Genomic DNA, 26,789 nt, shown 5'->3' on the forward strand with positions numbered 1-26,789 from the left:
ATAAAATACTTTTCTGTACTTTGAATTTTGTAGAACAACACATTAATGCCTACCTAGAAAAAATGGATTTTAATGAAAAATCTCTATATAAGAGCATACAAAAATTGCAGCCACAAATTAAATTTTACGGCTTTGGTTAAATTATATGCTATGATCCATCACGGGCAAAAATAACTGTAAGAAAAAAACGGTTCAGAGCTTCCGGAAATATTAAATTGATCTTTTATTGGCAGAAAAAAGCGTTCAAACAAACAGCATGGTTACTTGATAACCTACATCACGACTATCTACTTTACAGCGGCTTTACAACCATCATATTCCTCAAAACCATCTCCCACATCATCACTATCATCATCATCATTAACAATGAGTTTTAAAAAAATTCATCATTGAGTTTACCTCCTCTCCCTAACGCATCAATCATATTACTCGAAACTACCATCTCCCACATCATCATTATCATCATCATTAGCCATGAGTTTGAAAAAACTTCAGCATTGCTTTTACCTTCTCTCCCTAACGCATCCAAACTCTTCACCTCATTGACCCGCCGCGCCATAAGCTCGGTCGCCCTAAGAGGACGAGAGCGTGAACAGCGCATGCAGGGGCACGTGCGTGCAGACCGCATCGTCCACGCAACACGTCCGTGCATCGTCCACGCAACACGTCCATGAATCGTCCACGCAACACGTCCGTGCAGACCGCATCGTCCACGCAACACGTGCGTGCAGACCGCATCGTCCACGCAACACGTCCGTGCATCGTCCATGCAACACGTCCGTGCATCGTCCACGCAACACGTCCGTGCATCGTCCACGCAACACGTCCGTGCATCGTCCACGCAACACGTCCGTGCATCGTCCACGCAACACGTCCGTGCGTCGTCCACATTTAAGGCAACGTCGGCGCCGGCAATGCATCACAGCGCTGCCCTTGTGGGGAGCGCGCTGCCCATATGCCCCTGTGCGGTGCCTCTGTTATGCGCGCACATGTTTAGTCCTTCACTGGAATATTGGAGACTTGATTATAATGTTAATAATTCTTGAGTTGTGAGGTAGACTTTTACTAGCAGACTTGGAGACTTCATATCATAATGTTAATAATTCTTGAGTTGTGAGGTAGACTATTACTAGCAGACTCGGAGACTTGATCATTATGTTAATAATTCTTGAGTTGTGAAGTAGGCCTATGCTAGGAGACTCGAAGACTCGATCAATATGTTAATAATTCATGAATTGTGACGTAGTTCTTTACTAGCCTTGTGAGTTCGTCATTTACTGGACTTGTGAGTACGTCATTTACTGGACTTGTGAGTTCGTCATTTACTGGACTTGTGAGTACGTCATTTACTGGTCTTGTGAGTACGTCATTTACTGGTCTTATGAGTACTTCATATACTGGCCTTAACTGTGAGGAAGACTTTTCTCGGTCATGCAGATCAGGAGACTTGCTCATGCATGGTGTTCATGTTAATCACTCATGAATTCATTATGAGTGAATCATTTGCAGGCCGGGAAAATAAATCAATCGTAAGACTCACAAGGTTTATTTCTACTGAATTATAATTTGACCTTACGAGCCAATTTTTTAATCAAATGCTAATGCGTTAGTCCCTTATTAAATTATAAACGTGATGAATCTAACGAGTTGGAATTCAAAGAGACCGACCAGACCGCAGAAGTCGGTCTGGTCTTCGCCGCGGACATCAAAGAAACTCCAGCAGAAGGCGATTGTCTGGGCAGCTTTTAATGATGATGCATCGAGAGGGGGCGTTATCATGCTCGTACTAGCGAGGCAGGAAGGCATCGAGAGGGGGCACTCGTGTTTTTATTGTAAATTTGTTCGTAGATAAATTTTCAATTCAAATCAAACTCACATGTATTGTTGTTGCGCCCTACACCACACAAACAGAAATGAAGACGACAAGGACGAATAAAAAACAAATAAGAGTTTCAGTAAAATCAATAATTTTACTTTCAAACCGTATTAGCTATCACCCTTTTTTGGTTCAAAATGTAATCAGGTATTTGCTTTTGACATTTTTAATTGCATGTATATATATCCAGAGGTGGGCAGTAGCGCACTACATGTAGCGGCCGCTACTAGCGGCCGCTCATTTCAGTAGCGGTAGCGGCGCTACATTTCAGCAATTGTAGCGGTAGCAGTAGCGCCCGCTACATTTAGAACATATAGCGGTAGCGGTAGCGGCCGCTACATTTCAGAGTAGCTCTGCCCAGCTCGGTAAATATCGTTGGAAATACTAGAAAGAGATTCAATACAGCAGCACATATATAGGCAAACATTGCAGATAATCACACTCGCAATCCATAGAAAGTTTCTCCACGAACGTTGTTCTCCCATCGTGCAATTCCCTGTTAAGCTTCTGATCTTTCTTTCAATTTGCCGTTGCGACTGTCTCTCAGTACACGTAATATCCTTGTCTTCCGAGAGTATTGTGCCACAGACTTGATGTACTATCCTTGTCTTCCGACAGTATTGTGCCACAGACTTGATGTAATATCCTTGTCTTCCGAGAGTATTGTGCCACAGACTTGATGTAATATCCTTGTCTTCCGAGAGTATTGTGCCACAGACTTGATGTAATATCCTTGTCTTCCGAGCTTCATGTCTTCCTCGTTGCGAAGCTCTTCTCAGGTGAGATAAGAGTAACGATATTTTATCTTGAGCGTCAAGCGAGAAAATAGAAGCCCTCACCCTATAACATAGGAAGCCGCGACAAAAGGAGTCACTGTTACCAATGGAAACCAAACCTGCGAAGAATAAATTCGAACCACGATATTGTTAGCAGTGAATGTGGTGAAAGGAAAGGAACTGCGACCTTCATATTGATTAACCTCGACGATGTGATGGCTTCAGCCCTACTCCATAAAGAAGGATTTTCAATCAATGCATTACTCCTTGTATACCTCACATTCTTACCAAAAAAGGGCCATACGAAAGCGCCGACCAAACTGTACACCTATAAATCAAAATATATAATGCTGACATATGTTCAATTGAACATATGATTAAAAAAAATTTAAATGAATTTTAAAAATAATCCCGTTTCATCTTAGTTATTATTTTATCTTTCAACACTCTTGATGTAAAATTTTCACCTTAACTGCCGTGAAAGTCCTTTCTGAAATTAGTTCTTGTTAATTTAATTGTCATATACTTCTCTACAATCAAAACTGTTAAGATGGGGAAATAAAAGTTTTAGAAACAATCACAATGCTAAATACACTATTTACTTTATACATTCGTAAGAAATAGCTTCGTAAATTAGTTTTGTGATGTTAAACAGAACAAGAGTTGAAGTTCTCATTTCGTAACAATGTCGGTCTACATAGATAAGTATTTCGGAAGAATATATGTACCTATGCTCCGTAAATCATTCCCTGCTACAGATAAATATGTGATGAGCCATTATTATTTGTATAAATGTAAACATGAATAAATTATGTGAAATCTAAGCATCCTTTTATTGGCTAAATCGGAAAGCCGTCTTGTACCTCTTGTGATAGCGACTCCCTCAGAATGTATATAAATCATGCCATGGGTGGTTCATATTCGATTATACCTATATTATAGCCGCTCAGATATAAAAGAAACTTTGATATCACTCACAGTCATACTTCCGAGTTTGTCAGAGTTACGGCGTCAAATATTATTTTTTCCAATGAAATTCCAGTTATTTCTTTCGTAGGTGGCAACATTTGCAACCACTTCAAATTTTAATATGTTCCACTAAGACGTATTGCTTAGGAATTAGACTCTTACTCGATCATTTGTGGAGGAACTTCGAGATCAACCGATCGTCCCGATCGAGTGCTGAAATTTTTAAACATAATAGCACATTATGAAATAATGAGACAGGTTAACGATGGAGAACAATGAATTTAATATCATATGGATGGGTTTATTAAAGAAATAAATGAACATGTTTCCGGAAACCAGTTCTTTCTTGAATAAAATAATTTAAAATGAAAAAAATCCCACCATCGAAATCAGTGTAAATTTCTGGCAGAAAACGTACTGTATGAGTAAAAAATTGTTTCTAGTTGTAAAATTTGTTTATGTTAGTGTGCATCAAGTAGAACCCGTAAAGAATTATTTTTTCTAGTGAAACATTTTCATGATTTAAGTGTAAACACCTGCAAAACCATTGTTGGACAACTGAGCTACTGCGTGAATATTTAAACATTATTCATGGGTCTAAGGAATTGGACACGTTATAGACTTACGTGAGGCATCATTCAATTCTCCTTACACTGAAAGTCTGTCAGATAGCCAAACAAACGGGCTTCAAAACTGACAGCCTTGACCGATGAACAGTTCATCGTTGTTAGAACTATAACAGTCTTTCTCAGTAGAAGTTCGTTAAAGCTGGGGAATGGCGGAAAAATATGTAGGAAAGGACTAGTGCTTACGAAATACCATAAATGATGTGCCTTTTAAAACATCTATAACACCGCATATGAGTACAAGTATAAACAAACACGATGCTTTAATTTAAATGTATGTGTCTCGAACCTCATTTAAATAATAAACTTTGAGTAATTATTGTGAACAGAAGTAAATGCAGGTTGGCTCACAAGTAAGAGCAGGGTGGTCAGTGGTTAAAGTTTGGATTGGGCGAGAAGGCCGGGCGGTGCACAGCAGAAATGTAGCAGCGAGTTGCGAGTTCGAGACCTCAAAATGCTGTGAATGTTCTGCGATGTTGAGAATCGGCAACAAGCCTACGCTATAGCCTAATAAACGCTGAAACCGCTATAAGTGAGAATAAGAGGTAGGTATAAAATGGAGCAAAATAATGTCGTTTTGCTAAATATTTGCAAATTAGTGGATTTAGCATGGTGCCTGCATGTCGAATTATTCAATCAATTCCGAAGTTACAAATAAGTCCTGTTAGCGCAGTTCTAAACAAAAACGATACTCGGCTTCCCTTCAGAACGCATAAATCTTTCGCCTTTTTTAATCAAAAACGATACCGTAGAGTTCATGAGCAAGTTTTTTCGGCGCTTATTAAGGGGACCGACTACCCTAAAATTTTCAATATTGGCATTTTCCGGTTTTTGAACTCATCTTAAAGCTGAAATTCTGCTCTTTCCAATGGTACCACTGCCATCGCTGTACGCCAATATTTACGTTCATGACGTCTCTTTAAAGGGAAGCGGGTGGGAGAGTTCTTTAACTAATTTGATATAAAGTAATTAGCTGCTGAAATCTTTGAATATAGTTTCTACTTGAGTTGTGCTGCAGTTACATGCTTAGTCTCATCTTAAAGCTGACATTCTGAGCTTTCCAACGATACTACTGCGATCCATGTACGGCAATATTGACGCACACGGCCGGGCTTTAACGGGGGGCGGGGGGTGGAGTTCCTTCAGTAAATAGACCTAAGAAAATTAGAGCGGCAAGACTACATATATTAGTGTATCTGGCATCTGAGCTCAGTCACCCTCCTAAGTCCTAACTTTGTACGGAGAGGTGCGCTACAAGTTGCTGCTAGCATCCTTGAGTGGACTAAGCTACAGAAGCCTGTAGTTTGGTATCCATGCTACATTGAGTGCCTATTTCGAGGCGCGCGAGACTTGTCGCGCCGTCCTGAAAAGTTCAACTTATTGTCACGGAAAACCTATCTCCTTCTACAGTTTTCAAGCTACAGCAATGAGAGTTCAAACATTCGATTCGTAAAGACTATATCTTTCGACCTAGCCATCGCTTTTTTTTAATTTGTGCATGGTTCGTCTTATATATGGGGAGAAGGTGGGGAGGGGGTGAAAAAAGTGAAAAAATGGGAAAACGCGCATAAAAAAAATATGGGGAAAATGAAAAAAAGCGATGGCTAGGTCGATAGATATGGTCTTTACGAATCGAATGATATGTGTCTTTGTAGGAGGAGATAGATTTTCTAAAGTACCCGTTTTTGTCCGTTTTCTATGAATATCACGTTTTCTTTCAATTTTTTCGAAAAATTCATATGAGCAAAATGTTCTTATTTTTACATTTTACGTATGTATGTGAAGTTTCATGATGATCGGGTAATGACTGTAGAAGTTTTTCCGGAGGGTAGTCGGTCCCCTTAAATGAATGATGTTATGATCAAATTTTCACATTGGGTCTATAAAAAACTATTTTTAATTTTACTAATTTTAAAATGTCATTTATTGCTTCTTCTTCAACTACACCCTGACTACTATGACATTATTTTTTTTATTTCATGTGGATCATCTTACCATGACAGAGGCCTGGCGCGAATATCTTCAGTGTTTACATGTTGACCTGAAACTGAAAGCCGTTCTGTGACTTCTGTCCAGCGGGTCGTGGCTCGTGAAAAGTTAGGCTAAGCACTTGTATAGGCCGTATCCTAATCCAATGTGGAAGTAACTGTCGAGTCGATAACGTCTAAATTTCATACCCCTTCAGCATGGTAAGTTTTTATCGCTTTTACTTCGTCTTGACAGTAGAAAGATTCTCTGTTACTTGACTCGCTTCCTAGATTGGCCAGTCACAGTGTCATTTATTTAATAATAATAATAGCTGTTTCAGGCTCAGCGTTTATTAGCATTAGGCCGTAGCCTTAGGCCTGTCGCCGATTCTTAACATTCACAGCATTTTGCGGTCTCGAACTCGCAAGTCACTGCTTCAAGTCTGCTTTTGCTTAACCGCCCGGCCTCCTTGCCGATTCTGACCAGAAACTGGCGCACAGAGCCGGGATCAAACCCGCGACTCCCTGCTCCAATCTTGGTAGTACCTACTCTGAACTTTAACCACTGGGCCCTATTTAGAAATTTTCTCATCGAATTAACGACTTCAAGGGTACTGGCCCTGGGTAATAATAATTTTAGGTCAAAACAATAATAATATATCTTTTTCACTGGCAAACCTGGATGTAAAAAGACTAGGTAACTTTAATTTACATCAATAATTTTAACTTCAAAGTGAAAGTTCATGACTTGCATGCTAATTGTTTTTTTTTTTTCAGGATATCAGGAATTACTTCAGTGTTTTGAATAACAAGAGCAAGAAAGAGGGCACAAGTGAGAGTAAAACAGTTTCAGCTCTGCCAAAACAGCAACTGCCTAAGAAGAAGAAAAGAATTCTAGATTCTGATGATGAAGATCCAGTACCTCCACAGAAAATCCAAATTGTTGATCTTTCTGAAGATTCTGGTAAGTTAATTGTCAGTGTAGGTTCATATACCTTTTTTGAGAAATGTGTCAAATATTTTGATTAATAATAAAATTAATATGGAATTTTTAAGGCATATTAAATGAATTTTTATTATGTCTAAATCATATAAATCCAAGTTCAATTGTTTAATGATATTTTGGAGCTCAGTTACTTAGGTTTGTAAAAAATTAGTTAAGGAATAATTCTTTTATGTCATAATAATGTCAATGCAAGTTGCAACTAATATTGTCAATGTGAAAAATTGGCATGAACTTTCCAATGATTCCAAAGAACAATGTGCCAATTTGGAACTGCAAAATTGCACTCAATTGTTCAAAAACCATGGGCAAAAACTATCATTTTATAAATGTTTAAAAATTGCATACAAAAACCTGTAATTTTTTTAACCAAGGAAAAATTAGACAATGGCCCTATAATTGGGTGGAATCCACACTCAGGATGATGTATGTTTTTGGTGAATTTTCCCGCGCATTTTAACTTTTTTTAAGCTATTGCTGTGCACAGTTGGCGCAATGTAATGAAAATTGATTATCTTCGCGCATGTGTTTGCGCAATCCCGGCCATCTTTATTTTAGAAGAAATTTTCTCCAAAGTCATATGGCAACACTGAACACCGTCTGTTTACATTTCGTAGGTATAACAGCAGCAGTTTACGATTACCGGTACCGTACATTCCGTATCCGACAAGGCGGACAACCGGAAGAGTCAGAAGTAACCCGGACATGTCTTACATTTTATTATTGTCAGTTCGACTCGCGTAGTCAATATACTCGTGTATATTGTCGACTAAAATAGTAGAACTATTTTAGCTTTCTAAAGTACGGCGCACAGCGCGTTTTTTTACCAACGTAGTACGGCACACCGTGCAGGTCGTTAAAATGATAAAATAAATTCCCGCGCAGCTGGCACATCTTCCTGACCATGGGGTGGAATGGACTTCATGCATGGGAATTTTTATTTCATTTACAGGTGGCTTCTGCTCAATGGACAATGTACAGGCAACAAGTGTTTGCATTTTTACTAGAGAAATCAGTCATGGGTTTCCCGTTACAGGTATAGAAATGGGTGGAATTTAATGTGAGCAAGTTCATTTTTATTTTTGCTTGGGTGAACTAATTATAAAAAATTTTATAATGCATATAGGGCTTTCCTCTAGCAATAATGACAAAAGTGGCTAAAGCAGCAGGCCAGCAACCAAGAATTTTTATGAAATCAAAAAACTCTAAATGGATTTTGACATGAAGGAGATATCTGGTGGTCAATTTCTTTATTTAAGTGCATTATAATAGGTTGGAGGGCCTAGTAATCAGGATAGCATTCCAAGATAAGAGCATAAAGCTTCTGCCATTTTTGGACAGATACGTGTCCGTTTCCACCTGTGATTGGTCGAGATGTCATCCTCTCCAGGCTGTGATTAATTGGTAGGATTGTGATGTCATCCTCTCCAGACTGTGATTAGTTGGTAGGATTATGATGTCATCCTCTCCAGACTGTGATTGGTTATGGGGTTGTGATTTCATCCTATGCAGGCTGTGATTGGTTGGTAGGATTGTGGGCATCCTATCCAGACTGTGATTGATTGGTAGGATTGTGATGTCGTCCTATCCAGACTGTGATTGGTCGATAGGATTGTGGTCATCCTATCCAGACTAATTGGTTGTGGGATTGTAGTCATCCTATCCAAGCTGTGATTGGTTTGGTGATGGCCTTTGCAATACATTGTGTTTTGTTTAATGTAATACCTCTAGAATTCAACATTGCTATTAATGCATAGATAATTTTTTAATTGGAGGGTTTTTTCTACCTCAAATTGGTGTGGGTTGTTTTTAGAGCCTGAAATGATAAAATAATTGCACCATTGAGCATCAAGTTTTTAAAATTATAAAAATCCCTATCTGGTACTCATATCTACACAAATTTTCAAATAAGTAAACAATTTTTTAATTTTATATTACATACCAGTAATACTGGCAGATCTATAATTGGACCTTCTTGTTATAACTCCATTGATATTTTTTGGGGGTCCAGCAAGTGATAATGGATAAAGCATCATTGATACAGGAAATGTCAACCATTTTTCCTATAATGCCACCCTTTTGTTGTCTGTGACTGGAAACAGAAGTAATTCATACTCAATATTGGTAGGTGAAAATGTCCATAGAATTTGCATCTCTAAAAATCAATTTGTTGCTGTGAGAATGGTAGTTTCTAATCAAGGCCACAGGTATTGGTGAAATCATCCAGTTTTAGGATAATTATTTTCTGGTTCAGAACATAGGACCACCTACCACTTGAGTAAATTTGGTCAATCCTTTCATGAAAATTTATTAAATTGAGGTCTCCTCTGTGTGGATGAATTAAACTTATTAAATTTATAGCTTCTTACTAAATGAAATCTTATGTAATACTATGATTCATAATAAAAGGAGTTGACTGCAGTGAGTGAGACAAAAAACTGATCCCTGTCCCCAGGATGTGAAAATGTTATGTCCAGTTAAGCATTGATCTAGGTGCTCTCCAAGCCACAAATGAATTGCCCTTAGCAGTTAAAATTAGGTTATTGACCAAGAAAAAACATTTTCTAAGCATTGAGCTGTAAATATCTGAAAATGAAATTGTAGAATTAAAATGGAGTTGAAACAATAATCTAATATGAATAATACTTTCTTTTTAACAATTTGAAAGTTATGCCATCATATTTTTCTACAGAAGCAATGAAGCATGCATAATTTCTTAATCACTGGATGAATAATTGAATACAAGCAACCATTTCTAGCACCATTTGATTCCCCATTCCCCATTTGACAAGCAATCTGCAAGTTTTAAATAGACAAATTTCGCAAAAATTCTAAGTTTACTTGTACCACTTTTCCCATTGCGTTAGTTTGTACCAACCAAAAGTTTTAACTTTTGACGAGCACATCTATAACTCTTCTAACAATTGATTTAACTTGGATTTGAATTCATTTTAATTGTTCCAGTGATGAACCCAAGTTAAATAGGTCCATCACAACTGGATTTTAAAAATCTTGGCTGTGATCACCATGTCTTTAAGAATAGGAATTATCTCCAGTTATTTGAACGTGAAAGTAATGCTGAACAATGCCAAGACCTAATTTGGTCTCATCATATGTAACAAATTTAAAGTAAAATCTAATTGAATCTTCTATCAATATTTTATTAAAATATTTGGGCTCTTTTATGCCAGTTGTTCTTGTGTGACATGTTTTTGTTATTGCTTCAAGGTTGTCTCTGAAAACTTAGAAAAACCGCATATCTTTTGTGAGGACTGATTAAATTTAAATGGCTGCTAGAATGCAATTGCAGCCATCAACTGTGATGAAGCAAGTGATTTAAATATATATCCAAAGAAGACAGGAAACAATAGATCTTGCACCAGACTCTCTCTTTATGCCTTGCACATAGATCTATAGGTAAAAAATTCCTGTTGTGTACTAACCTACTCTAACCCAACCTAACCTATCCTATCCTAACCTATCCTCTCCTGTCCTATCATATCCTAACCTATCCTAACCTAGCCTAACTTAACCTATCATATCCTAACCTAACATATCCTAACCTATCCTATCCTGTCCTATCCTACCCTATCATAACCTAACCTAGCCTAACTCAACCTAACCTATCCTCTCCTATCCTATCATATCCTAACCTAACCTAGCCTAACTTAACCTAACATATCCTATCCTAACCTATCCTGTCCTATCCTATCATATCCTAACCTAACCTATCTTAACCTAGCCTAACTTAACCTAACCTATCCTAACCTAACCTTGTTTTTTTATCACTGTACAGATGATGACATATTCCTCAACACTACAAGAACTGGTGAGAAGAAATCAGATATGAAAAAATCGAAAAGGGCTAAAGCTAACAACTCGAAGACAAGAAAGATGGAGAAGAGTCCAGCCAAGCCTTTGAAGCCAGTGACACCTGCTATGTTCTTCAGCTCTGCTGCAGCAAAGAAATCTGATGCTGCTACTGAAAGGCACAATGTTCAAGATAAAAAGAGAAAGGTTAGTAAATAAATTTACATTCCTGATACACCTTATTTCAGTTTATTTTTTTGTGTTTTATATTAAAATGTTTACCGTAATCTTGATAATTATCTAGTAAATATTCCTATTTATTTTTACAGGCTCATGATTCTTCTGTAGAAGATGAGGAGTCCCCATACCCCAAAGCTCCTAAGCTGGAGAGCAAGGCTGGTTGTGGCACTAGGAGTGGAGCAGCAGACCTACAGTTATCTTCATCTCCAAAATCAAAAACTCCTATCAAGAAGGAAAGTTTGTTGATAAAGGAGGAGAGCAATACACATCCTTGTCATGAGAGTGCCAATGATTTGAAACAGACCTGCAAAAAAACTAATCTGAAGAAACAAATTTCATCATCAAGTAACAGTGATTTAAGCCCTCCCAAACCAAATGAAAATAGTCCGCCTAGTAAGAGCTCTCAAGCATCTGCTAGTTCATACAAGATCCCAAAGATTAAACACAAAGAATGCTCTACACAAATAACAGATCAGTCTAAAAAGTCCCCGAACAAGTCTCCTGTTAAGAAGTCATCCAAAGACGTAAAATTAACATTGGAAGCGGATCATAGAAAGAAATCCAAAACAAAAGCCAAGTCTTATGTGATGGAGGTGGTACCTTCATCACCTACTAAAAGCAAGAGTTCTAGTCTCCAAAAGCAATTGCCTGCAAGTCCTGATCCTTTCTTAGATGACAGTGTAGTTGCTAGTCCTGATAAGTCAATCTTGGTAGAGAAGAAGAAGCAGCAGGCGAAGGCATACCAGAAGTACCTTCAACGGGCTGGACCAAGAAATCCCGGCAGTAAAATGGTTCCTGAGGTTAGTGCTCATTAATGTCTGAAATAAATTTTGTTTAGGTATTGTTTACTTATTAAATCAAGTATTGTGGTAAAAACTATGTTGATTTTGCAAATTTTTATTTCATTCATAATAGTAATATTTATTTCAATGAATACTACTGAGTATTTTATTCTTCTGACACTAAATTTCAGCTTCTATGCATGCTTTTTATACAGGCAAAATGGTTGATTTATTAAAATATTTCTATGATGGATGTTTGAACTTATACTCCACCAGGGTGCGCCAGGGTGTTTAGCAGACCTGTCATTTGTGCTCTCTGGAGTGCTGGAGTCGCTGGACCGTACTGAAGTGACTGAAATAGTTCAGCGCTATGGCGGTCGCGTCGTGGGGTCAGTTTCTAAGAAGACTACGCACTTGCTCATTGGTGACGATGCAGGGGCTTCAAAGATGGCTAAGGTTGGACAAAATTTAGCAGATCTTGTATAGCAGATATTTTTAGCAGATATTGTATACATATTACCAATTAATTTTTAGGAGTTGTAGTACTCTAAAAATATTTTTTAATAATCTAGATACCAGATGCTGTGTTATAATTGTTAAATCAGACTAAATAAGGTACAATATTGTTTATTTGACATTCATACTACTGTAATAATCAATGTAAGAAAAATAATTTGTACCCAAATCAACTATTACATCAGTGATCTCATTCAGGCAGAGCAACTGGGCACCAAAGTAATCTCGGAAGACGATTTTCTGGAAATGCTGCGGACTCGTCCTGGTACAGCCCCTGCTGCAGGTATTCCACTCATGATAGCAGGCTTTGTTTAAAACAAGAGCATATCTTGTGTACAATTTCCTTATCATTCAGCTCAATTTGGTAAATAAGTTTTAGCGAGTAGAAAGTTTGAACATGAGATAAAAATAGGTAATATAAATTATGCTATAGGACACCTGGCTTAAAGAACTACTTCTCCCCAACTATGCCAATATTGCTCCCATCAATATAAATTCGGTTTTTATATTCTTTTCCCTTTGAATTTATCAAATTTACTTCTTGTGTATCTTCAAAACAAGACATGCCTATCTGTGTAGACTAAGTTTTCATGTTCTCATTATTTAGTTTGCATTTGAGTTTCACATTTGTATTGAAATTTATCTATTACTATACAAACTATTGGTACTTTTGACGATAGAAGTGAAAAATTGTAACTGATTAATGATTCAATTTGTATACTGCAGAGGAAAGCCCCGTTGCTTCTTCTGCAAAGAACTCCACTCCTAAGGCCAATAAAACAGTCAAGTTGTCTGCAGCGCGGAAAAATTCTTCTTCTTCTTCAGCTTCTCCTGGAGTGTGTGATTAAAAAATAATAATTTTTTGTCTTAATATTATTGTTCTGTTTGTGGCTTATCAGATTTATTGCACGTGTCAATTTTTATCATTATATCTACTTCTTTTCCATTGTGTCAATACTAGCCTTATGAAATTTTTAATTGGCTTTACAGCTCCGCCAAGTGCAGTCATTTTCACTGAGACGCCTTGAATTTAAATTACCCATCACTGGATTTGAGCCACTCTTTTTCTAGAACTGCCAATGATATCTTTGGAATAATCAACTTTTTCCAGATTATTGCTGAAGGCAGTCCAATGTCCTCGCAAAACAGCATTAGCAGCTCGCAGCCTTTGACCCAGCCTCTTGACACTCAAGATTTGCAAGATCGCAACTCAGAAGAACTCATGTGGGTGGATAAATACAAGCCTGTGTCTCTGAAGAATGTCATAGGCCAGCAGGGCGACAAGAGCAATGCCAGGAAGTTGCTGCACTGGCTCAGTAACTGGGCTCAAAATCATTCAGGCGGCAAGAAACTTGCCAAACCAAGTGCGTTTTGGAATATTTCATGCATTTATTGTAATATTTATTTTTTTGTTCTTTATTGTAGTGGCTAAATCAATGATGTATCTACAGCAATCTATCGTAACGGTTATTGGTTTGTTTCATTAAAGCAACATCTTGATGCTGCTCTGTTAGTTCTATGCCTTGAAATTTCACTAACTAATGAGTTTCTACCAATGAATTTTTGTCATCATAAAAAAATGTATTATAACTAATTTAGAACTCATTTGGTTGATGAGACGGTTAAGATCAAGTCTTTGATCATGCCTGGAAAGTTTACTGGTCATGACTGTGAATCAGTTTTGTGATTTTTCAGGTCCTTGGGCAAAAGACAATGATGGTTCTTTCTTCAAGGCCGCGCTTCTTTCTGGACCTCCTGGCGTAGGTAAGAACAAAAATTAACCTTTTACCTCTTATGTATATCATATTCTTTTATCTAGACAACGATGCCAGATAGATGACAGCGTGTCAGCTTCCAATTTATTCAAACTTTCCGGTGTCTCTACTGTGAGAAATTTCTCATCTCTCACCGTTAATTTGTATTAGGCTAAGGTTTATTTATTATCTATTATCAACCAAATTAGCTTACTTCTAGAATCCGCTCCTCTTTACTTCAGTCGAAGAATAAGTATTGGGCTAAATCAGGGGTTCTGCCGCGTATTTTGGACAGTCCTCATCAGCACCAGTTATCGATTGTATCAAATTCGATTGTTTCGAGCCAGTGACAAAATTTGTGTTCAAATCTCCATTCTAATTTGGATTCAAAAGATTGACATTGCTGCAGTTATCATCGCCGAGTGCCAGTTATATCAGCCATTTAACCGATTGTCAACTTACCTGCATCAACGTTCAAGTATTTCTACCATCTTACTATAAACCTGTTTCTCTATCCCTTGGTTTGTATGAATGTCGTTTGAATTTCGTTTTGTTAATTTTTTTCTCTATTAAATTCATTTATTCAATCTGTTGGGAAGTTGGACTTAGTTCAAGTGTTACAATTCAAATTAATTCTAATGCAAACTTTCATGTTTTATTTTCAAATTTATTCATGATTTATTCTAAGTAAAATCAACCTATTCAAATTTTTTAGAAGTCTTTGCTCAAGAAGGGCGTTTCTTTATGACGTCACCTGCAAAGATCACTTTTTAAACCTTAGCCTTAAATCTTTATCTCAAATTTCTAAAGCATCAAAACCTTCTACTGTTCTAGCTATTTTTCTCGTCCAACCTTCCACCCTTTAAACTGATTTCTGCTCTTTTCCTGCAATTATTCTTCCTTCAAAAAGTGGTATTGTTGTTGTTAATTGCGTCCGTCACGCTCGCCGGGGGGGGGGAGGCCCAGGAGGTGGGCGGGAGGCCGGCACCGGAAGAGGGGAGGGGGGCGAAGGCAGGGAGAGTGGCCAGGAATGCCGCCACCTCCACGGGGTTTTCCCACAGTGAGGAGACGCTGAGGGACGTGGGGAAGGCGGGGCAGGCGAAGAGGTGCTGGACCGATTGGAGGAAATCCTCGCACTCCTGGCAGGCGGCGCTAGGGGAGCGTCCGATCCTAGCGGAATAGGACGCCAGGGAGCTCAGTATCCCGAGCGGAGCTGGGATAGCGCCGAACGGTAGGGGCGAGGGAGTGAGGCCTCAACCGATGCAATCGGCGGTGGCGGGGCAGCGAGGACGGCGTTTAAGGCGTCAGTCGCCGCGATGCGGGAGGCGATCTCCCTGCGGAGAGACAGCTTGGCTTCTTCGTATGCACCGGCGGGTAAGATACCATTTGCCAAGAGTGGTGTGACAAGGTGGCCGAACCTCGACTGAATGGAGGCTTTCGTGGGGCAGTACCCAAGTGGAGCAGAAACAATGCGGAATGAGGTATGGGAGGGCTGAAGGGCGCTGGCGATGAACTGAGCACAATCCAGGTCCAGGTGCGCTGACAAAGGGAGGACGCCGGTCTCCTGGTAAAGATGGCAGATCGGGGCCGGTGGCTAGTCTCAGTGCAGTGTTTTGAATTGTTTGCAGACTGGTAATTGCTGTGCGTGAGGCAACAGGGTACCAGATGGGGGCCGCGTAGTTGAGGATTGGGCGCGTGATGGTTCGGTAGGTGGCAATAATGTCCTCCTTGGAGAAGCCCCAGTTGGTACCAGCTAGGGCTTTTTAGATGCGAAGAGAACCAGTCGCTTTCGTGGCTATGGCTCTTGCATGAGGGGAAAACGTGAAGTGCGTATCCCAGGTGACGCCTAGGATTTTAGGGGTTTTGTCCAGAGGGATGATGCCGTTGCAGATTGTGGCAGATGGTGGTACCGGGATTGGTGAGTATCTGGGGTGAAGAGTGTGACCGAGGATTTGCCTTAGCCACGGCCAGTTTCTTGTCCACCGACCAATCTGAGATGCTCCGCAGGAGCACGGCGAGCTAAGCCTCCGCAGCGTCGAGCCTCGGGGACGACACGAAGATGGTAAGGTCGTCCGCATAAGAGGCAATGTTGGGGGTCGGAACTGGGATGTCGGAGATGAAGTGGTTAAAGAGGGCCGGCGAGATGACCGAGCCCTGGGGCACTCCGAAGTGAACAGCCCTGAAAGGCGACTGCGTTCTGAGGTAGAGGCAGGACGCCAGCCTGCCTCTAAGGTAGCAGCACAGCCAACGGACCAGGTTATGATGTAGGTCCGTGCCGCGATCATGCTCAGAAGGAGAGGGTGGTCGACGCTGTCAAAGGCCTTCGAGAGGTCGACTACAGCGGCGATTGTGCGGGCTGGAGGGCGCCGGGAGTTAAACCCGTCGCGATCTGGTGCGCGAGCGGGAGGAGGACGGTGACTGACTGACTGTGGAGTGTCCCAGCTTGAAACCATGTTGCGAGGGAACGGTGGTGAAGGATCTTAAGATGTATGGAAGCACAAGACGCTCTAGGATCTTGGCTGCAGGGCAGAGGAGGGAGATACGGCGGTATGAGGAGCCCTGGTTTCCGAGTTTGCCCGGTTTGAGGATTGGAATAATTATCGAATTTTTCCAAATGGATGGGATCGAGGCTGTGGCGACGGAGATATTAAAAATTCGGGCGAGAAACTGGAGACCACGTGGCCCGAGGTGCTTGAGGTGAAGGACCGTGAGGCCATCTGGACCTCGAGCGGAAGAGTTGTTGGCGGCTGCGATAGCAAGCTTCACCAGGTCGGGTGTGAAAGGGGAGAAATCCCTTTCGAGGGGATGTTCAGCCCGGATTCGACGTATGAGGCGGCGGGTGGAGGGGCTTTGAGGGTGAGGAGCAATCGAGGTGAATAGCTTGCAGAAGGCGGAGATCTTGCGCTGGGAAGAGAGGGAATTCAGACCAAATTGGATTGGCTGATTGGGGGAGAGCGGTTTCGCTTTCCGGCTAGTGAGCGGAGGAGATTCCAGTGCTTAGACTGGTTTGTGCGCCTGCTGCATGACGCAAGATGAGTTCGCCATGTGTTCCTAGCATGGGCCTGTATGGAAATACTAATTTCCAGGTTGAGTTCTGGGAGCCGGGGGTCGGTTGGGTTACACGCCCTGATATCATCCCGTTGCTCGATGAGCAACCGGGTGTCAGGGTTGATGGAGGAGAAGTCCTTCCGGAAACCGGCAGGGATATGCTGTCTGGCAGCAGTCGTTAAGACTTCTCTCAAGGTCGACTCTCCACCACTCGAGGTGGGGGGAGGGACCATCTCGAGTGCCGCTTCGATGGCTGCCGTGTAGGCGGGCCAGTCAGCTTTCTTAAAGTTGACGTGTGAGCGGGCGGCCCGGGGGTTCGGGGAGTCGACGGAGGAAGGAAGATGAATCAGGACGGGCAGGTGGTCCGAGTTGAGGGCGACTTGAGGAGTCCAGGAGGTGTTGAGGAGAAGATGACCGCTGATGATGTCGAGATTCGGTGAGGAGGGCGGGCCATGGGAAGGGAGGCGGGTATGGGAGTCCTCATTGAGGTAGACGAGGGAGGAACCGGCGACGAGGTCGTCGACTGCGGTTCCTCGCGCTGCGGCTTTCTGGTATTCCGTGTGGGAGAACCAGGAAGGATGATGGGCGTTAAAATCGCCTACTATCAGACAGTTGCCCGGTATGGAGACAATGTCTGAAAGTTCCGGGGAATATCCTGGGAGGCAGGAGGAGGCCGGTGGGATCTAAACATTAATGATGCGAAGAGGGGTGGAGATTGCTAAAGCCTCCATGGTGGTGGCGCCGCGCAGGAGGGGAGAGATGTCTTGCCCGGTGTACGGGACGTCGTGGCGGATCAAGATGAGGAGACCGCCACCGTGACCTCCGGGGCGGTCCCTGCGCTCCAGCGTGTATCTGGGGAAGGAAGGGGGCGGGATGCTGCTGATAGCTTGGTCTCTTGGAGACAAGCCGCCACCGGCTTGTCTTCTTGGCGAGGACGCCACGTCGTTCTTGGCGAGGTAGGCTGCCAGTTTAATTGCGCTGGATTGAACCCCATTGCAGTTAAGTTAAACTGGAGGACGCAGAGGTGGGAGGGGGCCAGCAAGGGGGGAGGCCGGGGAGGGGGGGGAGGCGAGGGTCTGGCTGGAATCGGGTCAGGCCGTCTGCACGTAGGGCAGATCCAGTCTACTGAGTAGAGATTAATGGAGCGCAGGCCGGAGCATCGCTTGTGGGTCCAGGCATTGCACATGGAGCACTTGAACGAATATTCTCGCCACGTAACTGGGAGGGAGCAAACTGAGCAGGGGTGCGGGCCGCACCCCTGCTCAGGACGAGTAGGAAGAAAAGATGGGAGGCGAAGAGTGCAGAAGGTGCCCCAAGAAAGATAGTCGGCCAAAGATGTGGGTAGGGGGAAAGGGAGGTCGAGGTTCTCTTCCCTTCGGGGAAAAAATGAAGAAAGGCGCCTCCGTCCGGTAGTGATCCGGGCGGGGGGGCCTCTGCCGTTTGGCCTGGCCCACGAGTATGCCGGTCATCCGGCCGACGCGTAGGCCAGGGTACCCCCACGACATAGACGCGGCATAGATCAAAAAGTGATCACCACACTGGGTATTTAAACCTCAGGTTTCTTGTGTTTTTTTTTTTGTACAAATGAACGACATTTTTATAATATATTTTGGCTATAATTTGCTTACCTCCTAATTTTGCAAAATTCATATTTCTTCTAGAGTAGGTATACATTAATCCAATCCCGAGACTGGCCGGCCTTACTTTATATCTACGTCACGCAATCGTCACGTGTTCTGTCAACCATCCACCTTCTACTTCTCTTGAACCGAATTTTGAATTTTGGGATTCGGCTCTTTACCATTAAACTTTGTCTGAATTACAAGGAAGAAAATTCTAGTTAAATCAAACTTAAAACTTTTTTGAATAAATGAAAATAAAAGCTTCCTTGATTACTTCTCAACCAATGACACCCTTTCGATTGTGTGACCTCACACTACTTGATACCGGTACTTTCATCTTGAAACCAGTATTAGAAAAAAAATCATTTCAAAAATTATTCCTATTCTTGTATCAATGACAAGAATGCTGTTACAGGCACATTTTACAGGATGATATGTAGATATGAACGGTGCATTTTCTGCACTTTTTATTCATCACGACATCACTATGTAAAAGTCAACATTGTGCAGTTTCAGCATTCTTGATGTGAAGTAGCATACTCCCCTAAAACATTGGGCCTCATCCAGCCTCACTGCTACCGTACCTTCTGGCCTCACTGCTACCTTCTGGCCTCACTGCTACCTTCTGTCCTCACTGCTACCTTCTAGCCTCACTGCTACCTTCTGGCCTCACTGCTACCTTCTGGCCTCACTGCTACCTTCTGGCCTCACTGCTACCTTCTGGCCTCACTGCTACCTTCTGGCCTCACTGCTACCTTCTGTCGTCACTGCTACCTTCTGGCCTCACTGCTACCTTCTCGCCCATACCGTCATTAACGAGTCCTCTTCACAGAACATACACGGTTTCCACACTGGCATGCTTCATTGTCAGTGGCTTTCGCATTGTAGATCTGTCAAAATACGATGTCGGGACTGCAACAATTCATAGTAACTATTGTTTGCAAAATTTACCTCATTTTGATTATTTCAAAGTATGATTGATTTGAAATCTGGAATGTTGTTCATAATAATTTTTTTTACTTTGTATTAACATTACTTATATCATGTAATTCGAATTTAAATCTGACAAATATTCTAGATTATTTTATTATGAAATTGTTTAAATATAAACTTGATGTAACCTATAATATTTATTAAACCATTGTTTTCAGGGAAGACAACGACAGCTCAGCTGGTGTGCCGAGAGTTGGGTTTTGATGCCGTGGAGTTGAACGCGTCGGACACGCGCTCTAAACGCTCTCTCACTGAAGAGGTTTCACAGCTGCTCAGCAATACTAGTCTCAGCAACTTTGCTTCTGGTCAGATTTTCTTTACAACTGTATCATTGCTTATGACTTATACTTTTCCTTATTTCATTTAGGTTTCTAAAAATATTACTATATATAGTACGAGTATAACGCATGCCTATCTAAAATTCTGCACGATACAGTAAATCTGTTTGGTCCTAGTCATCCAACACAGCTTCATAATTTGTCTTCCAGTATTTCAATTTCGTTCACGGCAAATCTGCGCACCCTCATCAGTCAAGAATTATTTTTGTCATCAGAGAATAAGTGTGCAAGCATGGCTGACACTTTGCCTAATTAAATTATATTCAGTATCAAATTCTGACGCAAATATCCAGGTATGTTTTACTAAAAAAAAATCTGTAATATTATATGGGATCGCTGCTTTTGAAACATTGAATTTAGATTGTTTCACACCACGAAGGCAAATCATATATTTGCCTCACTGTCTCTCTGCCTAGTTCATTTGGATCTGGTACAAATTACCAGATATGTTCAACTCCAATTATCTACTTCTTCGGTAAAATAAAATAGGATTAATCCCATCACAACTTTGAAATCTAATTTGCTGCAGGCCACGGAGGGGCAGCAACTAGTCGCCACCACGTGCTCCTGATGGACGAGGTGGACGGCATGGCTGGCAACGAAGACAGGGGCGGCGTGCAGGAGCTCATTTCTCTGATGAAGACAAGCAAGGTCCCCATCATCTGCATGTGCAATGACCGCCAACATCCAAAGATCCGTTCCCTTGCCAACCATTGCTTTGATCTGCGCTTCAGCAAACCTCGTGTTGAGCAGATCAGGGTCAGCATTTCGCGTTAATAATCAAGATTTAACTTGCTAATTAAGGTCTTTTTGGGACAATTTTTTTATTTTTCTGATGCTCATCTCTAAACTGAATTTATTATTTAAATGTATATTTTCTTATTGTTAATGAAGTGTTTGCAAAAGTGATAATCGTCTTTGTAGTGATCATGAAATCTATCCTTACGATGGATTTTGCAAGACTTGATTGATAATTTTTCACTCAAATTCATCGTGAGATTTAGCTGGACCAAACTTCCAGTTTTTCAATGACCATAAATTAAAGTGTCTGCTGCAATTGATCAACAGGGAGCCATGATGTCCGTCTGCTTCCGTGAGGGCGTGAAACTGAAGCCAGAGGCTTTAGATCAAATAATCTTGGGCAGCAACCAAGACGTGCGGCAGATACTGCATCATCTCGCCGTTTTCTCCGCCAACAACAAATCCATGGACTCTGAACAGACAAAGAAAGATGCCAACCTTGCAAAAAAAGACCTCAAATTTGTAAGTTTTGGTAAAGTAAATATTGAAAAATTTCATTTCTAATGTAAACTTCTCAACTAGGCTTAAGAGATACAAAAATATTTGTCTATTTTTTATTGTATTTTGCTTCAATGCCCATTAAACTGCAAGCTAATTTTGAATTGCTTCCAGGGTCCTTGGGATGTTTGTCGACAAGTATTCAATGAAAGCGACCGTAAAAACATGAACATCCACCAAAAGAGCGATCTGTTCTTCTATGACTACTCCATTGGACCTCTCTTCGTGCAGGAGAACTATTGGAAGGCCAGGCCAAAATCTACACAGTGCGTTTGTCATTGGTCATGTAGAACCTCTAAAAGACTCGAGGTTCTATTCAATTTCAAATCAAATAACTGACATTGTCTCTGCCTCTGTATATATTTGCCAGATGTGCCGTAAAATGTGTACCGTAAAATGGGGTAACTTAGACCGCTTTTTTTTATAAATGATGCCATTTTTTTACTAGCTAAATTAAACTTGAATTGAAACATGCAAAATACAGGTCTATACTCTAGCTTCACTCACCATAAATTGCTGGCTCCTGCCTCTCATAGTCTTTATGTAATTTCAAAAAAAGTGATGGTCTTTGTTTCCCCAGCTCTTGGGGTAACTTAGACCGGGTAAAAAAAACGAAAAGTGGTCTAAGTTACCCCGCCGGTCTAAGTTAACCCATTTTACGGTACCGATTTCATCCTTGTAATTAGCAGCCAGTGCAGTGAAAAATATCACTACCATTCGGGCAGTTTACGTTGTGTATTATTTTCTCATTTATTATTAATTGTCTTATTTTCAAATCTATGTTATAGCTTTAAAAAAAACTAATATGCAGTTTATATCATGTAGTAGATAATACTTACTTTTTACTCAATACTTGTTTTTTACTGACCTGTGGTGTTGTTGAATACCCAGGAACGAGGGCAGAGTAGCGCTGCTGCAGCAGCTTGCCAAGGCAGCCAACAACATTGCAGATGGCGACCTCGTCGAGCGAGCCATCAGGAGCGGCAACAACTGGTCGCTGCTGCCCACGCAGGTCGCGTAACTCCATCGGTTGCGATAATTTTCCATAACCGATATGTTGATACCTTTTTGATTTTTAAGCATCCTTCTCATGTGGGCCTTTTCTTTGACTAAATTAATCTCCAACACAAGTCTGTCAAATTCACCATGGAGCTTGAATCAAACAATAACTTGTTATTTCCTTGATTTCACAGTTACCAACTCTAATGGCTTATACCCTTATGTCTTTAGAAAATTTACATTTACCGGCTTAAGCACCAGCTTTTTTATCTTTTGTTCCTTTCGTTTCAAATTAAATGGGATCCAAACATTGATAAACCGCAGCTTTCGCATTTGCTCTACTTTCCTAGCCATGCACTCTGAATTTGAATTGTTGCTCAATATCTTTTCACAAAATGGCTTTCCATCGCACCTGGTGTTTACCCAGATTAGAAAGTTTATGTCCAAGCAATGGTAATGCAATTGTTCCCAAGTCTGACAATAGGAAAGTTGTTTACTGTTCTTATCCCTACTTTGGCCCTGCATCTGAGACTATGTCAAAGGAATTAAAAGTTTTATTTGCTATATATCTTCCGGATGTAAATCTTCATGTGTTGCTAGTTAACAAACAATTTTAGAATCGGCTTGTTTTTCAGATATAAGGATACCATAACTGTTCTTATGCGATCGTCACTAGTTTATAGATATAGTTGTGCGCTTCAGCGTACGTCGGCATGACGTCACGCAATTTCTATACTAGGCTGGCTGAGCAGAAGGGCAGGAGTTATTGAACGGGGAACCTACTTTCTCATCCACCTCATTCTGTTGTACGTGTTCATGCCGAGCAGTGCAACACCTCTGTATCTGATAGTGATTTTAAAATTCTAGCTTCCACCTCCGGTGTTACTGATCTACGAATTTTAGAATCCTGTATATATTCAAACAGAAGCCTAGTCTGAATGCCGCTTTTAGCTCCATTCCTCTAGAAATAGTAAATGGATAGGCCGTTTACTAGCGTTAATTTCATGTCTTATTTATTTTCCGTTTTAAAACCTGACAGTGCATTTTACTTTACTAATCTATTGTATATGTGTTTCTAGGACTAAACTTCTTCTGAACTGTATTTTGTGTTATGAACTGACGATGGAACTGGACTCCGAAACGTTTTCTCTTGTAAAGATATGGTGAATTTTTGTGGTATTGTCTTTGCTTTTAAATTCCTGGTTAACACGTTGACTACAATTGCTTCTTCTTGTACTATTATTTCATTTTTTGTACTTTTTTTAAACAGGGTTGCCAGACGTTAATTTTTTCCGGACAAATTCCGTGATTTAGTTTTTCTCAATTGCGTTGGCCGGCTAAAATTTATGATAGGGGTACTTCCCAATTAAATTTTAAATAGTGCAAAAATAAAATAAATGGAACTTTTATGGCAGAACCTACAAATAAACTAGTATATTTTGAGTTATCGGGCTTTTTTGGCCTTTTTTATTCTCGGATTTGGCCAATTTTAGGCAACCTGGATTATGTACCATTACGTCCTGGAGAAATACATTTCGTGGTACGCATATGTACCACTTTGTAGTCAACGTGTTAACTCAGTATTCAGTAATACATATCTAAAAAATTTAATCGACTAAGTATGTCTATTACGGCTTTATTTAAAGTTGATCGTTTCTCTTTTATATTCAAATATTATATGTAACAGTGAGTTATGCATTGTTGCAAAATTATAACTCTTTGTTATAATTTTCAAGGTCTCGAGGTTTTTTTTATATCCTATACCATGAAGTTTTTAAAACTTTGATGTGGAACTAAATTCATCCATTTGTATGTTCTTCATTACGAGTTCGTTTACAAATGAAGTATTGCTCTAATGCGCGTAGAATTCATTTCCATTTGTGGTCTCTATTCTGCAGGCAATATTCAGCTGCGTGTTGCCTGGCGAGGCGATGTCCGGTCATCTGTCAGGGGAGATCCAGTTCCCCGCGTGGCTCGGCAACAACAGCAAGAAGAACAAAATGGACAGACTCTCACAGGAGCTGCTCTCGCACATGCGACTCAAGTGAGTGCAAGTGGCACACGGAACTGACTCCTTCTCAACTTTGATTGCTAAGATAGACAACTTACTTTGACGAATGATTTCTGTGTTTCATGCCTATTTAAATAAAAAAAAAATACTTCCGAAATTTTCCGAAAGCCTCTGAGGATCTTTAAACTCAACTTATTCTTTTAAGTCCTAAAAGAATAAGTTCTTTTGAACTTTTTGGGTTACCCCATGCTAATTGGCAGGTAATGAATTTTAGACACAGAAAGTCAATATTTTACGAAGCAGTTATTAATGATAAAACAAAATTAACAACAAACATAACAATTCTAATTTTTAAACTTTTCGACCCTGTTAGTTTGCAATTATTGCCTGCTAATTTGCTTTATTTTTTTTATTGGTACTGCAAGATGTAACTAAAGAATAAAAAATCTGTAATTGCGTATCGTCCAACTCTTACTTTATTCCATAGGATCTCAGGCAATAAGACGGACGTTGCCCTGGAGTACAGCCGCTCAGTGCTGGGTTTGGTTTTGCGCCCTCTGCTGACCGGCCTGGAGGGAGTCACCGAAGCGGTGGAAGCCATGAACGCTTATGGCCTGGCTAGAGAAGACTTGGATAGTGTCACTGAGGTCGCACAATGGTCTGGCAAGCAGGATCTCTTTTCGAAGATCGACAGTAAGGTCTGTAACAGGGTTCTAGCAGTTCATGGTTTATTTCTTTTGAACTCGGGAAATTTTGGCTGAGAATGAGTAAATTGTACTAAATAACTGAAAGTTGTTTAGATATTTTAAAATATTCAACAGCAATGTTGCTGAAATGATGTTTCTTCGAGCTTCATGCCATATCAGAATTCCATCGAGCGAGATATATGATGTTCTAGTATTTTTTAATCATTACCTACTGGCATCATTAAGGCTAAAAAATCATGCGTACACGATTGTCATTTTATGTATTTTATGTGTTGCACAATTTTTTCTAACTGCCGATGCGTTGAAGGTGAAAGCGGCGTTCACGCGCGCCCTGAACAAGACCGCTGTCGTCGCACGCCCGACGAGCAGAAAGAAGCGCAGCGCGCAGGAGGACGAGGCTTACGGCGATGACGATGAGGACCATGTCTCTGAAGACGAAGAAGATGACGATGACATCACCACCGATGCTCTCATCAAGGTGAATTATCGAGCAACCTATCGTTGACGCCGTTCAAACCCCGTAGAATTTTACGTTTTTAATGTAGAATTTTGATTGATATTGGTAGTTTGTCTGATTTTACATTATAACATTTTTAGGTTTATCGTTTGCGAATGTAAAGAAACAATATTTTATCATTTTAACTGTAAGGTGAGTGATTTGTTTCAGCCCCATATAAAGTAAGTGACCTGCTATGCATCATTAATGAGTACTACAGGGAAGAAATGATTCTTATAAATTACCTTTCCAGATCAAGAAGCCTGCCGCGGCAGCCTCATCTTCCAAGAAAGCTGCTGCTACCTCTTCTGCTTCTGGCAAAGGACGTGGCAAGGGGAAAAAATGAGCCAATTTTTCTTTAACTATCATGAACTTGTTATTCTGATTTGTGTCTTCCTGTATGGTACTAATCTGTGTTAGTTTCTGTGTGACCCTGACGGTGCCCATGTATTCTTAAATATCTGAGATGTTCTGACTATCTTTAGTTAACGATAACTCCACGCTGATGAATATTTGGACATTTTTGTGTTCAAATTATACCAGTTCCCTACTGAATGTTTTTGCAGTTTAAAACAATTGCGCTTTCCGAATTTCGCTTTATCCTTCTTCTCTTTGAGGATAATATTAAATTGTGGCGTTTTTGACTTAGGAATAATAATACAATTATGTATCGATATTTCTATAAAATCAATTATGTTTCCTTGTGCATAATTGTGGAACGATTGATCTGTACTGTATTTTGCATGAACGTTATTTGAGCTTCTGTTACCTACCTCGTATGTTCTTTTTCTTAAGTAGACAGCTTTTTGCCAACTTTACTCAATATAAACGAGAAAAGTTCAGTTACATTTAAGCCAAGCATATAGCGCTTGTTGTTCAACGGTGTTATTTTGTGCTTCCATGAGCCAAATGTTAATTTTTACACTGTGCTCCGAGGAGCCCTATGCAGTGCTCTCA

The 26,789-nt window shown here is 40.6% G+C and overlaps 1 protein-coding gene across 1 annotated transcript; it reads left to right on the plus strand.

Annotated features, from left to right (window-relative positions):
• The first annotated feature begins 6,295 nt into the window (after positions 1 to 6,295).
• LOC108681245 (replication factor C subunit 1) lies at positions 6,296 to 26,580 on the plus strand. The gene is made up of 18 exons (XM_018170263.2): positions 6,296 to 6,436; positions 6,992 to 7,178; positions 11,014 to 11,234; positions 11,357 to 12,067; positions 12,326 to 12,505; positions 12,764 to 12,848; positions 13,292 to 13,401; positions 13,677 to 13,929; positions 14,261 to 14,329; positions 20,141 to 20,287; positions 20,850 to 21,079; positions 21,389 to 21,583; positions 21,734 to 21,885; positions 22,511 to 22,631; positions 24,517 to 24,662; positions 25,117 to 25,327; positions 25,644 to 25,814; positions 26,086 to 26,580. Exons 1-18 carry the CDS (start codon positions 6,434 to 6,436, stop codon positions 26,176 to 26,178), a joined length of 3,285 nt encoding a protein of 1,094 aa, XP_018025752.1. The 5' UTR covers positions 6,296 to 6,433; the 3' UTR covers positions 26,179 to 26,580.
• The last annotated feature ends 209 nt before the right edge of the window (positions 26,581 to 26,789 follow it).

Source organism: Hyalella azteca, unplaced genomic scaffold (genome assembly GCF_000764305.2).
Source record: "Hyalella azteca isolate HAZT.00-mixed unplaced genomic scaffold, Hazt_2.0.2 contig12153, whole genome shotgun sequence".
NCBI classification, from domain to species: Eukaryota; Metazoa; Arthropoda; class Malacostraca; order Amphipoda; family Hyalellidae; genus Hyalella; species Hyalella azteca.